Source organism: Bison bison, unplaced genomic scaffold, assembly GCF_000754665.1.
Source record: "Bison bison bison isolate TAMUID 2011002044 unplaced genomic scaffold, Bison_UMD1.0 scf7180017864370, whole genome shotgun sequence".
Classification (NCBI taxonomy): domain Eukaryota; kingdom Metazoa; phylum Chordata; class Mammalia; order Artiodactyla; family Bovidae; genus Bison; species Bison bison.
The window spans coordinates 10,545,004-10,561,310 of record NW_011494942.1 but is presented as its reverse complement, the minus strand read 5'-3'; the positions used below and the strand labels follow the sequence as shown (position 1 = coordinate 10,561,310).

General features: G+C 37.9%; 1 protein-coding gene across 1 annotated transcript in view; it reads left to right on the top strand.

Moving 5' to 3' along the window:
• LMNTD1 (lamin tail domain containing 1) overlaps positions 1 to 16,307 on the top strand; it is a 62,005-nt gene that overhangs the window by 14,096 nt on the left and 31,602 nt on the right. Inside the window, exons 3-4 of the mRNA XM_010855997.1 lie at positions 1,006 to 1,241; positions 5,240 to 5,432. Of these exons, the coding sequence (XP_010854299.1) occupies positions 1,006 to 1,241; positions 5,240 to 5,432 (429 nt within the window). The remainder of the gene's footprint in view (positions 1 to 1,005; positions 1,242 to 5,239; positions 5,433 to 16,307) is intronic.

Genomic DNA, 16,307 nt, shown 5'->3' with positions numbered 1-16,307 from the left:
GCTTGCTCCCTGGAAGAAAAGCTATGACCAACCTAGACAGCATATTCAAAAGTAGAGACATTACTTTGCCAACAAAGGTCCGTCTAGTCAAAGCTATGGTTTTTCCAGCAGTCATGTATGGATGTGACAGTTGGACTATAAAGAAAGCTGAGTGCAGAAGAATTGATGCTTTTGAACTGTGGTGTTGGAGAAGACTCTTGAGAGTCCCTTGGACTGCAAAGAGATCCAACCCATCAATCCTAAAGGAAATCAGTCCTGAATATTCATTGGAAGGACTGATGCTGAAGCAGAAGCTCCAATATTGGCCACCTGATGGGAAGAACTGAGTCACTGGGAAAGACCCTGATGCTGGGAAAGACTGTAGTCAGGAGAAGAGGACAACAGAGGATAAGATAGTTGGATGGCCTCAATGACTTGATGGACATGAGTTTGAGCAAGCTCTAGGAGTTGGTGATAGAGAGGGAAGCCTGGCATTCTGCAGTCCATGAGGTGGCAAAGAGTCGGACATTACTGAGCGACTTAACTGAACTGAAAAGTGGAATATAAATGGTTTATAAAGTCTCAATTTTGAGTGAAAAAAAAAGTCCTGGAAGGAAAAAATATTGAATCAGTACATTGTACATCTGAAACTAATATAATATTGGAAATCAATTGTATTTCAATTTAAACATTTTTAATAAAGATAAAAAGCCTGGAAGGAAATGGTAAAAATTTTAGTTGGTGAAATTGTAATAATTTTTATTTTCTCCTTTCTGGTTTTACACTTTTGTAAAACTATCTGAAATAGGAGTTTATTGATTTTTAAATAGAAAAAAAAGCTTGACTTTATGCTGAAGTGTTTTATTCAGATTGTTAAAACTAAAAATATAAGATACTCTTCTGTTAGATGCATAATACCTTTGAAAAGCAAAATCTTGAGTAATAATGACAGTTAATGCTTCTTGTGTTCATAGTCTATCATTTTGACTGTCTTGCTTTGTTTGTTATACTCATTTTTGTACACAGAATAGAAGACTCACAGGACGACGTCCCAAAGAAACTGCCATCTTTAGTACATTTCTTTCCAACGTCGACAGATTCAGATAGCACGACGCTGGCATGTTCACGGTCATTCTCTGATGAAATTCCTCTCAGTTACTGTCTGTCTAGCCCTCAAGTTAGTGGAGCAACTATATCAACAATTGGACCAAAGCCTCTTAAACCTGCTCTAGTGACCCATTCCCACTCAGAAAACAGCTTGGGTAAGCAAAACACAAACTTTTTTAGAGTGTTTTTAAAGCATATAGTTTGAGTCATTATATGCCTCGAAGTCAGAATGATGTTTTATTATTTGTCTTCAGTATCAATCAGTTCAGTTCAGTCGATCAGTTGTGTCTGACTCTTTGTGACACAATGGAATGCAGCACGCCAGGCCTCCCTGTCTATCACCAACTCCCGGAGTTCACTCAAACTCATGTCCATCAAGGCAGTGATGCCATCCACCCATCTCATCCTCTGTTGTCCTCTTCTCCTCCTGCCCTCAATATTTCCCAGCATCAGGGTCTTTTCCAATGAGTCAACTCTTTGCATCAGGTGGCCAAAGGATTGGAGTTTCAGCTTTAGCATCAGTCCTTCCACTGAATATTCAGGACTGATTTCCTTTAGGATGGACTGGTTGGATCTCCTTGTGGTCCAAGGGACTTTCAAGAGTCTTCCCCAACACCACAGTTTAAAAGCATCAATTCTTTGGCACTCAGCTTTCTTTATAGTCCAACTTTCACATCCGTACATGACTACTGGAAAAACCATAGGCTTGACTAGACGGACCTTTGTTGGCAAAGTAATGTCTCTGCTTTTTAATATGTTATCTAGGTTGGTCATAGCTTTTCTTCCAATAAGTAAGCACCTTTTAATTTCATGGCTGCAAGTCACCAACTGCAGTGATTTTGGAGCCCCCAAAATCAAGTCTCTCACTATTTCCACTATTTCCCCATCTATTTCCCATGAAGTGATGAGAACAGATGCAATGATCTTTGTTTTCTGAATATTGAGCTTTAAGCCAACTTTTTCACTCTCCTCTTTCACTTTCATCAAGAGGCTCTTTAGTTCTTCTTCACTTTCTGTCATAAGGGTGGTGTCATCTGTATATCTGAGGTTCTTGATATTTCTCCTGGCAATCTTGTTTCCAGCTTGTGCTTCATCCACCCAGCGCTTCTCATGATGTACTCTGCATGTAAGTTAAATAAGCAGGGCAACAATATACAGCCTTGACATTCTCCTTCCCATATTTGGAACCAGTCTGTTTTTCCATGTCCAGTTCTAACTGTTGCTGCCTGACCTGCATACAGATTTCTCAAGCGGCAGGTCAGGTGGTCTGGTATTCCCATCTCTTTAAGAATATTCCAGAATGTCTCCAGTATACTCATTTCTTAATGCCAAATGCAGAATAATTTAACTATACTCACCATTTATTCTAGCACTGGGAGTCATATTCAGGCCACATAAATATATTGGCCAAGTACATCATCTCTATGATTAAAATATCTTATGTTGTCATAATGGTTCATGGCTTGACCAACTAGATGATCTAGAATTTCTGGATAACTGAAAATTTTGTTGTATGGAATTAACTGCCCTTCCTCTGAATGCCACCAGGAAGATTAACAATATTGTCCATATTGTGCTTTAGAACTATGGCTTAGGGAAGGAAAGACAGATAAGAGAAAGAAGAAATACAAAGTAGGTAATAAAATGGTGGAGAGAAAGGGAGAAACAATCATTTGGAAACGAGGAAAATAACAGTAAAGTTTTGGCAGTTGCCGCAATGCACTCAGCAGTGTTCACACTATAAGGTGTATGTTCCTCACTGTGTTTGGGAAACTTTGAGTTTTCAGTGTTTAATGAAAAGACCACTGTCTTTGGAAACAGAAAACCTTGTTTCAAACCTACAACATGAAACATTTGGAATTAAATTAGTTCATTCCCACTCGAATGAGAATTTGCTTAATCTTTACATGAGACATTAGTTTAGATATTTGGTATCTCTGAGTCTCATTTTCCATAACCACAAAATGCAGGTTAAAATATCAACTTCAAGGGCTATTTTAAGTATTAAATGAGATATTTATTAAAATCACCTAGCACATAAGTGTGCTCAATAAAGTTGTGAATCTGAACGTATCTGTCCCTTCTCATGCTGCTACTGCTAAGTCACTTCAGTCGTGTCCAACTCTGTGCGACCCCATAGACGGCAGCCCACCAGGCTCCCCCGTCCCTGGGATTCTCCAGGCAAGAACACTGGAGTGGGTTGCCATTGCCTTCTCCAATGCATGAAAGTGAAAAGTGAAAGTGAAGTCGCTCAGTCGTGTCCGACTCCCAGCAACCCCATGGACTGCAGCCTACCAGGCTCCTCCGTCCATGGGATTTTCCAGGCAAGAGTACTGGAGTAGGGTGCCATCACCTTCTCCGGTACCTTCTCATAGAATAGGCTAAATTTGAGGTTTGTATTACCTCAACTAACAAATTTCAAAATTGTTAGCACAAATACACCCATGACTACTTGATGTCTTCATTTTCCCTTACCATTCTGTGCACATCTACAACCTCTATATTTCACTTTGTTCCTGACATCTTCCTAAGATTTTGACACAGTGTCACACAAGATTTTGGCCTTCTGCCATTATTGCTGTATTCCCTGTGCCTCAGTGTTTGTATGCCTAAAGTACATTTTTCAAAGCAGCCTCCTAAGTTCACACTGACCTTGAGCAATGACCAGTATCTCTATGCTTAAAAGTAAAAATACACCTTTTATATCTAAGGAGATAATATTTCTCATCCTTTGGCACAGTATCATTGTGTATGTTCTCTATTGGGTTGAAATGTGGAAGCTCCTAGTATGGAGGGAAAAATAAATATACTGGTTTCCCCTTGCAAGATGAGAGTGGTGCTGGAATAGAGTCTTTTCCTTCAGTCACTGTAGGTCCTGACTCTGCAGATAGGTATCTGTGTCTCCCAAGACTTGTTTTGCATTTGGTCCATTTCATTTCTAGATGAGATGACAACTGGAACCCAAGATCCATGTGTCTTATTCCCTTTCAGAGTACAAAGATTTTCATCCCTCAAGATGAGCTGTTAACAATGCTAAATAGTCTCTTTCTTCAAAGGAATTTAAAGATTTAGCAAATACTCACTTGAATAGTAATGAACTAATTTAATTCCAAGTATTTCTTCTAAACAAAATCCTCTAAGGAATCCTCTTTAGGAACTCTGTGTTTTTGTTTTTTCATATTTTGCCTTGCTTTGGTTTTGTTAAAGACAGAAGATAAAGCACACTCTAGATTGTCTTAATCCTTTGATGATTTTGGACCCAGGGTCACGTTAGCCAAAGTCCCTGTGCTACAACAATCGCTATCATTTATTGAGTACCTGCTAAATGCTAGACACTCATCTATATTATCTGCAATCCTCACATTGCCTCACACAAGGTAGTATTATCCTTATTTGATTTTCAAGAAAGCCGAGAATTTGGAGGTTTAAATCATTTGGTTTAAATTAGTAAGTGACAAAGCTGGGATACAAGTGTGTCTAAATCCAAGACACAGTGCTCTATTTCATCATGATGTCTCTCTGTAATGTTCCTCTCTGCAGATACACAATTAGATTTATCCAGCATGATTCCTTCTATGCAAAATAATGAAACCCATTTTATGTTTGAATCTTAGTATTGAGAATTTTAAAAGAGTAAACTTCCAAGAGGACATTAGAATCTGATTAAGCATTACTTTATCTTCCTAATAAAGTATTTCAGTTGATTAGAGGAAATTTAACTCTGCCTGGCAAAACATACACCATTGATAGGAAAGAACTCATTTGAGACTTTAATTTATGCATAGCAATTTGGGGAGAAGAGGTAATTATAAAATAGAATAAACTGTATATTTCCAAATTTGAGAGACTCAAATGTTTTATCTACTCACAAACTTACACTGCTTCTATTACATCTTAATTAAATTATAATTATGCTGGTGATTGATAGTTTTAAGATAACTGAAATAATCTCTAGGAACTGAGTGTCACTAAAAATAATCACTTACTGGTTATTTTACAGACTTTGGTTTAAAGTTTCTAACTATCTTCATTGAGTTTGACTGTGACAGTAAAGTGTATAAAGAATATTGTTTTGTATAGAAGCAAGGAATAAAGATAGTAGCTTTGGGTCCTTTTACTCTTTTATCTACTCTATATTTGGTTTCTTTGAAAGGACTCAACGTCGTCAAAATTCCAAAGAAACACTCTATTCCAGTCCTTGCTGGTGAGCCAGCTGTGATTGGGGAAGGGGAAGATTATTTCCTGTCTTTGTTTGGTGATAAAAGGAAAGTTGTGCAGTCATTCCACGAGAAAAGTTGGAAGCACTTCTCTATGATTCTTGAAGAAGTGGGCCAATCTAGATCCAGGTATATACTCTATTTGAACTATTTTTGTCTTCTATTGGAGTAGGAGTAATAAATTAGTAGGAAATAAAGATCTAATCTGTTGTTAGATCCAAGGTCTCTTCTACAAACCCTAAGCAATCCATTAAAATATAACTATTTAATATTCTGGGCAATTAAAAGGGATAAATACAACTTTCTAGGGAACCAAACAAGGAATGTTAATTCTTCTAAGATGCCAGAGAAAACAGCACTACATAAGTCTTACCAATAAAGTTAACTCTATATAAGAACCTTTTTATTATTAGCAAATCATTCAGATGGATTTAGAATCTTTTTTTCATCTGCTTTGAGTTCAAGACAGAGGGAGAAAGGTGGACCTATAACTCACTTATAAAAATATCCATTTTTATGGTTGTTAGTATCTACAGAAAAAAGAATTGGTCAGAAAGAAAGTTGATGTTAGAATCAAAATAAAAGATGACTCATTTATGCATTTACTTCACCCTGGTTTTCTTGTTGCATGAGCAACAGATTAAATTGTGAATTTTTAGTAATGAACATATTTTTTAAAACTTTTATAGAAAAATCATTGGTTTACAGTGCTGTGCTAGTTTCAGATGTACATCAAATTATTTGTGGACTTTTTAATGACAGCCATTCTGATAGGTATGAGGTAATTCCTCATTGTGGTTCTGATTTGCATTTCTCTATTAATTAGGAGTGTTAAGCATCTTTTCATGTGACTGTGTGTCTTCTTTGGAGAAATATCTATTTAGATCTTTACCTCTGTTGGATACATTTTTTTTTTCCTATTAAGTTGTATGAGCTGTTTGTGTACTTTGGATATTAACCCCTTGCCGGTTGCATCATTTGAAAATGTTTTCTCCTATTCCATAGATGTCTTTTCCTTTGTTGATAGTTTTGTTGATAGTTTTGTTGATAGTTTCCTTTGCTGTGCAAGAGCTTTTAAGTTTGATTAGGTTCCGTTTTTAAAATTTTCCTTTTCTTTTTGCCTTGGGAGATTGATCTAGGAAAATATTTCTACAATTTCTGTTAAATTATGTTCTGCTTATGTTCTCTTCTAGGAGGAAATGGCAATCCGCTCCAATATTCTTGCTTGGAGAATCCCATGGACAGAGGAGCTTAACAGACTATGGTCCATAGGGTTGCAAACGGTCAGACATTACTGAGCAACTGATCATGCATGCACAAAACTACAGTAAACAAAATGGTGTGGTATTGGCACAAAACTAGACATAAGGATCAATATAGCAGGATAGAAAGCTCAGAAACAAATCCACACACCTATTACCAATTAATATTATGACACAGGAAGTAAGAATATACAATGAAGAAAAGACATTCTTCAACAAGTGGATATTTTTTTACAAGTGAGTTATACATCCACTTTTCTCCCTCTATTGAACTCAAGATAGATGAAAAAAAAAGATTCTAAATCCATCTGAGTGATGTGTTAGTAAGGTTATGGTCAAAATCATTTAAGCTAGGCTTCAGCAGTATGTGAACTTAGAGATGTGCAAGCTGGGTTTAGAAAAGGCAGAGGAACCAGAGATCAAATTGCCAACATTCATTGGACCGTAGAGAAAGCAAGGGAATTCTGGAAAAACATCTATTTCTGCTTCATTGACTACACTAAAGCCTTTGACTGTGTGGATCACAACAAACTGTGGAAAATTCTTAAAGAGATGGGAATACAAGACCACCTTACCTGTCTCCTGAGAAACCTGTATGCAGGTCAAGAAGCAACAGTTAGAACTGGACAATGAACAACAGACTGGTTCCAAACTGGGAAAAGAGTATATCAAGGCTGTATATTGTCACTCTGTTTATTTAACTTATATGCACAGTACATCATGTGAAATGCTGGTTGGATGAATTACAAGCTGGCATCAAGATTTCCAGGAGAAATATCAGTAACCTCAGATATACAGATGATACCACTCTAATGGCAGAAAGTGTAGAGGAACTAAAGAACCTCTTGAAGAGGGTGAAAGAGGAGAGTGAAAAAGCTGGCTTGAAACTCAACATTAAAGAAACAAAGATTATGGCTTCTTGTCCCATCACTTCATGACAAATAGAAGGGAAAAGGAAAAATGGAAGCAGTGACAGATTTTATTTTCTTGGGCTCCAGAATCACTGGATGGTGACTGCAGCCATGAAATTAAAAGAGGCTTACTCCTTGGAGGAGAGCTATGACAAACCTAGACAATGTATTTAAAAGCAGAGACATCACTTTGCCAACAAAGGTCTGTCTAGTCAAAACTATGGTTTTTCCAGTAGCCATGTACAGATGTGAGAGCTGGACCATAAAGAAAGCTGAGCCCTGAAGAACTGATGCTTTTGAATTCTGGTGCTGGAGAAGACTGTTGAGAGTCCCTTGGACCAAAAGGGGATCAAACCAGTCAATCCTAAAGGAAATCTACCCTGAATAGTCATTAGAGACTGATGCTGAAGCCATAGTTCCAGTACTTTGGTCACCTGATGTGAACAGCTGACTCATTGGAAAAGACCCTAATACTAGGGAAAATTGAGAGTAGGATATGTGGCAGAGGATGAGATGGTTAGATAGCATCACTGACTCAATGGACATGAATTTGAGCAAACTCCAAGAGATAGTGGAGGACAGAGGAGTATGGCATGCTGTAGTCCATGGGTTCACAAAGAGTCAGACATTACTTAGCAACTGATCAAGAAGAAGAAGGAGCTATATGATGTCATATCTTACATTTAGGTCTTCAAACAATTTTGAGTTTACTTTTCCATACGATGTGAGGAAATATTCTAATTTCGTTGATTACACCCAGCTTTAGCTGTCCAGCTTTCCAAACATCACTTGTTTAAGAAATGGTATTTTCTCCATTGTATATTCTTACATCCTGTGTCATACATTAATTGATGTTAGGTGTGTGGGTTTATTTCTCGGCTCTCTATCCTGTTGCACTGATCCATATGTCTGTTTTTGTGCCAATACAACACTATTTTGATTACTGTAGCTTTGTGCATGCATGCTCAGTTGCTCAGTCAATTCCAACTGTTTGCAACCCCATGGAATGTAGCCGGCCAGGTTCCTCTGGCCATGGGATTCTCCAGGCAAGAATACTGGAGTGGGTTGCCATTTCCTCCTCCAGTGGATCTTCCAGGCCCAGGGATCAAACCCAGATCTCCTGTGTCTCCTGCATTGACAGACAGATTCTTTACCACTCTGCCTTCTGGGAAGCTCAGTGTAGCTTTGTAGTATAGCCCAAGACTGGAAGAGTAAAACTGCCAACTTTGTTCTTTTTCTTCAGAATTGCTTTGGTAATTCTGGTTTTGGTTTCTTACTCTTGTTTTGGCGGTTCCATATAAATTTTAGGATTATTTGTTCCAGTTCTGAAAAAAAAAATGCCATGGGTATTTTGATAGAGATTGCATTAAATCTGTAGTTTGCTTTGGGTAGTAGGACCATTTAAATAATATTCTTCCAATCCAATAGCACAAGACACCTTTCCACTTCTTTGAATCATTTTTATTTTCCTTTATCAGTGTGTTCTAGTTTTTAGCATAGAAATCTTTCACCTCCTTGGTTAAGTTTATTCCTAGGTATTTTATTCTTTTTGATGACATTTGAGGGTTGTTTTTGAGGATTTAAAAAATTTTTTTCTTTCTAAAATTTCATTATTAGTGTATAAAAATTGAAGAAATTTCTGTATATTAATTTTGCATCCTGCTACCTTGCTGAAATCATTTATGAGTTCTAATAGTTTTTGTGTGAAGACTTTAGGGCTCTCCATATAGAGTATCGCATCATCTGCAAATACAGACAGTTTTACCTTCTTCCCTTCCAATGTGGATATCTTTTATTTCTTTTTCTTTTCTGATTGCTATGGCTAGGACTTCCAATTCTATGCTGAATAGAAGTAGTGAGAGTTGGAATCTTTGTCTTGTTTCTGAATTTAGCAGGAAGGCTTTTAGCTTTTCACCATTGAGTATTATTTGGCTATGGGTAGCTTTATGTTGAGATATGTTCCTTCTATGTCTTGTTTGGAGAAATATCAATTTAGATCTTCCACCCATTTTTTTATTGGATTGTTTTTTATTGTTGTTATTAAGCAGTATAAATTGTTTGTATATTTTGGAAATTAATCCCTTGTTGGTAGCATCGTTTGCAAATATTTTCTCCCAATCTGTAGGTTGTCTTGACATTTTGTGATGATAATGTCCTATTTTACATTTTAATGCTTATCCTTTTATTGTTTATTATGGTTATAATCACTTTTACAATTTTTTCAATTTTTAAAAATCTACATACTAACTTACTTAAGTGATTTTCAATCCTTCTATATATTTGCCTTTCCTATTGTGATTTTTTTTCCCCCTTTCCTATAGATTATTCTTTCTTTTCTATTTAAAGAAGAGATTTCAGTATCTGTTTTAGGGTAGGTTTGTTGTTGTTCAGTCGCTAAGTCTTGTCTGACTCTTTGTGACCCTGTGGACTGCCCCACACCAGGCTTCCCTATCCTTCACTATCTCCTAGAGTTTGTTCAAACGCACATCCATTGTGTTGATGATGCCATCCAACCATCTTATCGTCTGTCACCCCCTTTTCCTTCTGCCTTCAATCTTTCCCAGCATCAGGGTCTTTTCCAATGATTTGCCACTTCACATCAGATGGTCAAAGTATTGGAGCTTCAGCTTCAGCATCAATCTTTCCAATAAAAATTCAGGGTCGATTTCCTGTAGAATTGACTGGTTTGATATCCTTGCAGTCCAAGACTCTCAAGAGTCTTCTCCAGCACCACAATTCAAAAGCATCAATTCTTTGGCTCTCAGCCTTCTTTAGGGGTTCAAACCTTACATCTGTACATGGCTAGTGGAAAAACCATAGCTTTGACTATATGGACCTTTGTCAGCAAAGTGATGTCTCTGCTTTTTAATATGCTGTCTAGGCATGTCATAGCTTTCCTTCCAAGGGGCAAGAGTCTTTTAATTTCGTGGCTGCAGTCACTGTCTGCAGTGATTTGGAGTCCAAGAAAATAAAATCTGTCACTATTTCCATTTTTCCCCCATCAATTTGCCATGAAGTTATGAGATGAGATGCGATGATCTTAGTTTTTTTGAATGCTGGGTTTCAAGCCAGCTTTTTCATTCTCCCCTTTCACCCTCATTAAGAGACTCTTTAGTTTCTCTTCACTTTCTGCCCTTAGAGTGGTATCATCTGCATATCTGAGATTATTGATATTTCTCCCAGCAACCTTGATTCCAGTTTGTGATTCATCCAGCCTGGCATTTTGCATGATATACTCTGCATATAAATTAAATAAGCAAGATGACAATATAAAGCCTTGACATACTCCTTTCCTAATTTTGAACCAGTGCTGAATTCTTTTTGCTTGTCTGAGAAATATTTTATCTCTCTTTCTGTTCTAAATGATAATCTTGCTGGGCAGAGTATCCTAGATTTTAAGTTTTTTTCCTTTCAGGACTTTGAATATAGCATGACACTCCTTTCTGGCCTGTAAACTTTCTGCAGAGAAACCAGCTGATAGCCTTTTAGGGGTTCCCTTGTGAAACGACTTTTTGTTTTTCTCTTGCTGCTTTTAGAATCTTCTCTTTATTGTTAACTTTTGTCATTTTAATTATGACATGTCTTGATGTGGGTCTGTTTGGTTTCACCTTGTTCGGTACTCTCTGTGCTTTCTGTGCCTGGAGATCTTCTTGCTTTAAGTTTGAGAAGTTTTCAGCCAAAATTTCTTCAAATACCTTTTTGATCCCCTTGTCTCTCTCTCTTGCTTCTGGAACCCCTCTTATATATAGGTTCACATGTTTTATTTTATATTATCCAATACATTTGTTTCTTTCTTTTCTTCTTCTTCTTCTTTTTTTTTTTTTAGGTTTTTCTGTCTGCTGTTCTAATCGGTTGATTTCCATTATTCTACTTTTCAGATCACTTATTTGTTCTTCTGTGTTATTTAATTGGCTACTCATTGCTTCTAGATTGGTTTTTATCTCAGCAGTTGAATTCTGTATTTTTGATTAGTTCATCGTTATCATTTCTAATATCTTGTTTCTGTGATCTGCATTTCTATCAATAATCTTTTTTAGTTCATCATTTTTATTATCACCTTTTCTGAACTTGGGAGTCTAGTAGACTGGTGAACTCTGTTTCATTATTCTTGCAGAGATTTCCCTTGTGCTTTTAAGCAGAATTAACTCTTCTGCCTTTTCATTTCACTCAACTTTCTCTGTCTCTATGAATTCAGGAAAAATAATTATCTAATGTAGTCTTGAAGAGGTGTTTTTATGTGGGAACATTCCTGTGTAGACTGTGTCCAGTGTTCTTGGTGTGATGACTGCTTTTGCTATGGACACCTGCGTATATTTTCTAAGGGTATGCTGGCCATTATCCCTGGATACGTGTGTGGTTGGTGTTACAGTGTCTAGAGTCTGTGCAGGTTGTGAAACAGGGCTTGCTGCTCTGCTCCGTGGCTGTTGCTATACACCCTATCAGAAGCAAGTTGTACTCAGTTATTGGAGCAGAAGCCCTGAGTGTCAGACTCTGTTGCCCTTAAGTGCATGCCCTGCCCCAAAGGAGGTAATTGCTGAAGCAAATGAGGTCTTTGCAGTCACAAAGGACCTCTGAACCACCTGTGTAGGTGTCTGCAGTTCTGCTCAGAAGCAGCCCCAGGGTCATGTACCTGTCTTTGTTTTGTTTGTCCCAGATCTAGTGCAAAGCTGTGATGTGGAGTTCCCTGGGGTTAGGGCTTGAGGTATTGTGGCTACTGAAGTTGAGGTGGTTCAGCTGCTGAGATGTGGGCTGCTTCTGTGGCATCTTCTTCCAGGACCTATCTGCCCTAGATCTAGTGCTAAGCGGCAGTGTGGGGTAGGCAGAGCCAGGGCACTCTCACTAGGAGAGCTGCTGCATACTCCTGACTGTACTGACGGTGGCCACCACCACTCCACCCAGACCACACTTCAGGCTCTCCTTATTGTCTCTGCATAGTGAGACTGAGTCTTCTTCCAGGGCCTGTCTACCCAAGATTCAGTGCCTACTGATGGCATCAAAATACTTGCTAGTTTCCATTTTTATGACTTCTTTGTTCCTTGAGTATTTAGAAGTGCATTATTTAGTTCCCAAATAATTTTACAGATTTTCCATTTCTAATGATTTTCCAGATAGCCTTTTAAATTAATTAATTAATCATTATTATTATTGGCTGTGCTCAGTCTTCATTGCAGCACTCGGGCTTTCTCTGGTTGTGGTGAGCAGGGGACACTCTTCGTTGTGGTGCACAGGTTTCTCATTGTGGTGGCTACTCTTGTTGCAGCTCACGGGCTCTGGAGTGCAGGCTAAGTAGCTGTGGCACAGCGGCCTAGCTGCCCTATGGCATGTGCACTATTCCCAGACCAGGGATCGAAGGATCCCCTACATTGGCAGACGGACTCTTAATCACTGGATCACCAGAGAAGTCCCAGATATCTTTTGTTATTGATCTCTAATTCAGTTTCATACTGGTCAAAGAATATAATTTGTATGACTTAAGTCATACAATTTTAAATGTACTGAGACTTACTTTTTAGCAGGATATTGCCTATACTGGTAAATGTTCATTTTGCAAAGAATGTATATTCTGATGTTGAGTGAAGTGTTTCATAAGTATCGATCAGATCAAATTGGTTGATGGTGCGTTTTGTCTTTTTTTTTTTTTGATGTTGTTGATTTTATGTCCATCAGTTATTGAGAAAAAGGTGTTAACATTTCCAACTATAATTGTGGATTTGTTGATATCTCTTTGCAGTTCTCTCAATTTTAGCTTCATGTATTTTGAAGCTCTGTTTTTAGGATTGTTACTTCCTCTTGATGAACAGATGTCTATATCATTATGAAATAACCTTTATCCCTGGCATTATTCTTTGCTCAGAAATCTGTTATGTCTGTATCAATATAGCCATTCCAATACTGGTATTAGCATGGTTATTTTTTTATCCTTTTAGTTTTAGCTTATGAGTCTCTTTATATCTAATGTTATGTTTTATAGGTAGCATGTAATAGGCTTGCTTTTTCACCTTCTGACCATCTCAGTCTTTTAATTTGGGCCTTTAAACTATTCACATTTAAAGTAATTATTAATATGGTTGATAATGTCTGTTATTTGTTGTTTTGGATTTGCTGCAACTGTTCTGTGTTCTCTTTTTTCCTCTGTCTTCTTTGGAATTAATTATTATTATGAATTCCATTTTGTCTCCATTGTTGGCTGATTTACTACAACTGTTATTTAGAAGTTCCTTCCAAGTTTATAGGATACATCTCGAGCCTATTGCAGAATACTTTCATGTTATCTTTTACCACTTCTCAAATAGTACAAGAGCCTTCAGTTCAGTTCAGTTCAGTTTAGTCGCTCAGTCATCCCTGTCCATCACCAATTCCCGGAGTTTACTCAAACTCATGTCCATGAGTCAGTGATGCCATCCAGCCATCTCATCCTCTGTCATCCCCTTCTCCTCTTGCCCCCAATCCCTCCCAGCATCAGAGTCTTTTCCAATGAGTCAACTCTCCGCATGAGGTGGCCAAAGTATTGGAGTTTCAGCTTTAGCATCAGTCCTTCCAATGAACACCCAGGACTGATCTCCTTTAGGATGGACTGGTGGGATCTCCTTGCAGTCCAAGGGACTCTCAAGAGTCTTCTCCAACACCACAGTTCAAAAGCATCAATTCTTCAGCGCTCAGCTTTCTTCACGGTCCAACTCTCACATCCATACATGACCACTGGAAAAACCATAGCCTTGACTAGATGGACCTTTGTTGGCAAAGTAATGTCTCTGCTTTTGAATATGCTATCTAGGTTGGTCATAACTTTCCTTCCAAGGAGTAAGCATCTTTTAATTTCATGGCTGCAATCACCATCTGCAGTGATTTTGGAGTCCAAAATAATAAAGTCTGTCACTGTTTCCATCATTTCCCTATCTATTTGCCATGAAGTGATGGGACCAGATGCCATGATCTTAGTTTTCTGAATGTTCAGCTTTAAGCCAACTTTTTCATTCTCCTCTTTCACTTTCATCAAGAGGCTCTTTAGTTCCTCTTCACTTTCTGCCATAAGAGAGGGGTCATCTGCATATCTGAGGTTATTTGTATTTCTCCCAGCAATCTACTTTTCTATAATTGCTTTTGTTGCCTGTGTTACCTAAGACACCAAAGAATGTCAGAGTTCTTGACAATTGTTAAGACTGATGTCAAGAAGGTTTTCCCCTATGTTTTCTTATAGAAGTTTTATGGTTTCAAGTCTTATTAAGTCTTTAACCCAGTTTGAGTTGACTTTTATGTATAGTGTGGGATAGAGGTGCAGTTTATTCTTTTGCATGTGGATATCCAATTTCCAGCATTTTTTGAAGAGACTATCCTTGCTTTTGGCCCTCTTGTTGAACAGCAGTTGACCATAAATATATGGGTTCATTTCCGGGTTCATAATTCTGTTCCACTGGTCTATATGTTTTTCTTTATTCTAGTACCATATTGTTTTAGTTACACCCAGGACTGATCTCCTTTAGAATGGACTGGTTGAATCTCCTTTGCAGCTTTACAATTGGACTGCAAGGAGATTCAACCAGTCCATTCTAAAGGAGATCAGTCCTGGGTGTTCTTTGGAAGGAATGATGTGAAAGCTGAAACTCCAATACTTTGGCCACCTGATGCAAAGAGTTGACTCATTGGAAAAGACCCTGATGCTAGGAGGGATTGGGAGCAGGAGGAGAAGGGGACGGCAGAGGATGAGATGGCTGGATGGCATCACCGACTTAATGGACATGAGTTTGGCTGAACTCCTGGAGTTGGTAATGGACAGGGAGGTCTGGCGTGCTGCAATTCATAGGGTCACAAAGAGTCGGACACAACTGAGCGACTGAACTGAACTGAACTGAAGCTTTACAATATAATTTGAAGTCAAGAAGTGTGATATCTCCAGCTTTGTCCTTGCTCAAGAATGCTTTGGCTATTTGGGGTCTTTTGTAGTTTCACATAAATTTTAGGATTTTTTTTTACAGCTTCTATTTAAAAATGTCATTGATATTTTGATAGGGACTGCATTGATTTGGTTAGTATTAGCACTTTGACATTAATTCTTCCAATCCATGAACATAGAAGAATATTTTTTCCATTTTCTTGTGTCTTTTTAAATTTCCTTCATCAGTGTTTTATGGTTTTTCATATATAAGTCTTTCATTTTTTGGTTAACTTAATACCTAAGTATTTTGTTCTCTCATTGCTAAGGTAAGGGATTTTTAAAATTAATTAATTTATTTTAATTGGAGGTTAATTATTTTACAATATTGTAGTGGTTTTTGCCATACATTGACATGAATCAGCCATGGGTGTACATGTGTCCCCATCCTGAACAACCCTCCCACCTCCCTCCCCATCCCATCCCTCAGGGTCATCCCAGTGCACCAGCCCTGAGCACTGTCTCATGCATCAAACCTGAACTGGCGATCTGTTTCACATATGGTAATATACATGTTTCAATGCTATTCGCTCAAATCATCCCACTGTCATCTTCTCCCACAGAGTTCAGAAGTCTGGTCTTTACATACGTATCTCTTTCACAGTCTCACATATAGGGTCATCATTACCATATTTCTAAATTCCATATATATGCATTAATATACTGTATTGGTGTTTTTCTTTCAGACTTACTTCACTCTGTGTAATAGGCTCCAGTTTCATCCACCTCATTAGAACTGATTCAAATTCATTCTTTTTAATAGCTGAGTAATATTCCATTGTGTATATGTACTGCAGCTTTCCTATCCATTCGTCTGCCGATGGACATCTAGGTTGCTTCCATGCCCTGGCTATTATAAACAGTGCTGCGATGAACACTGGGGTACACATGTCTCTTTCAG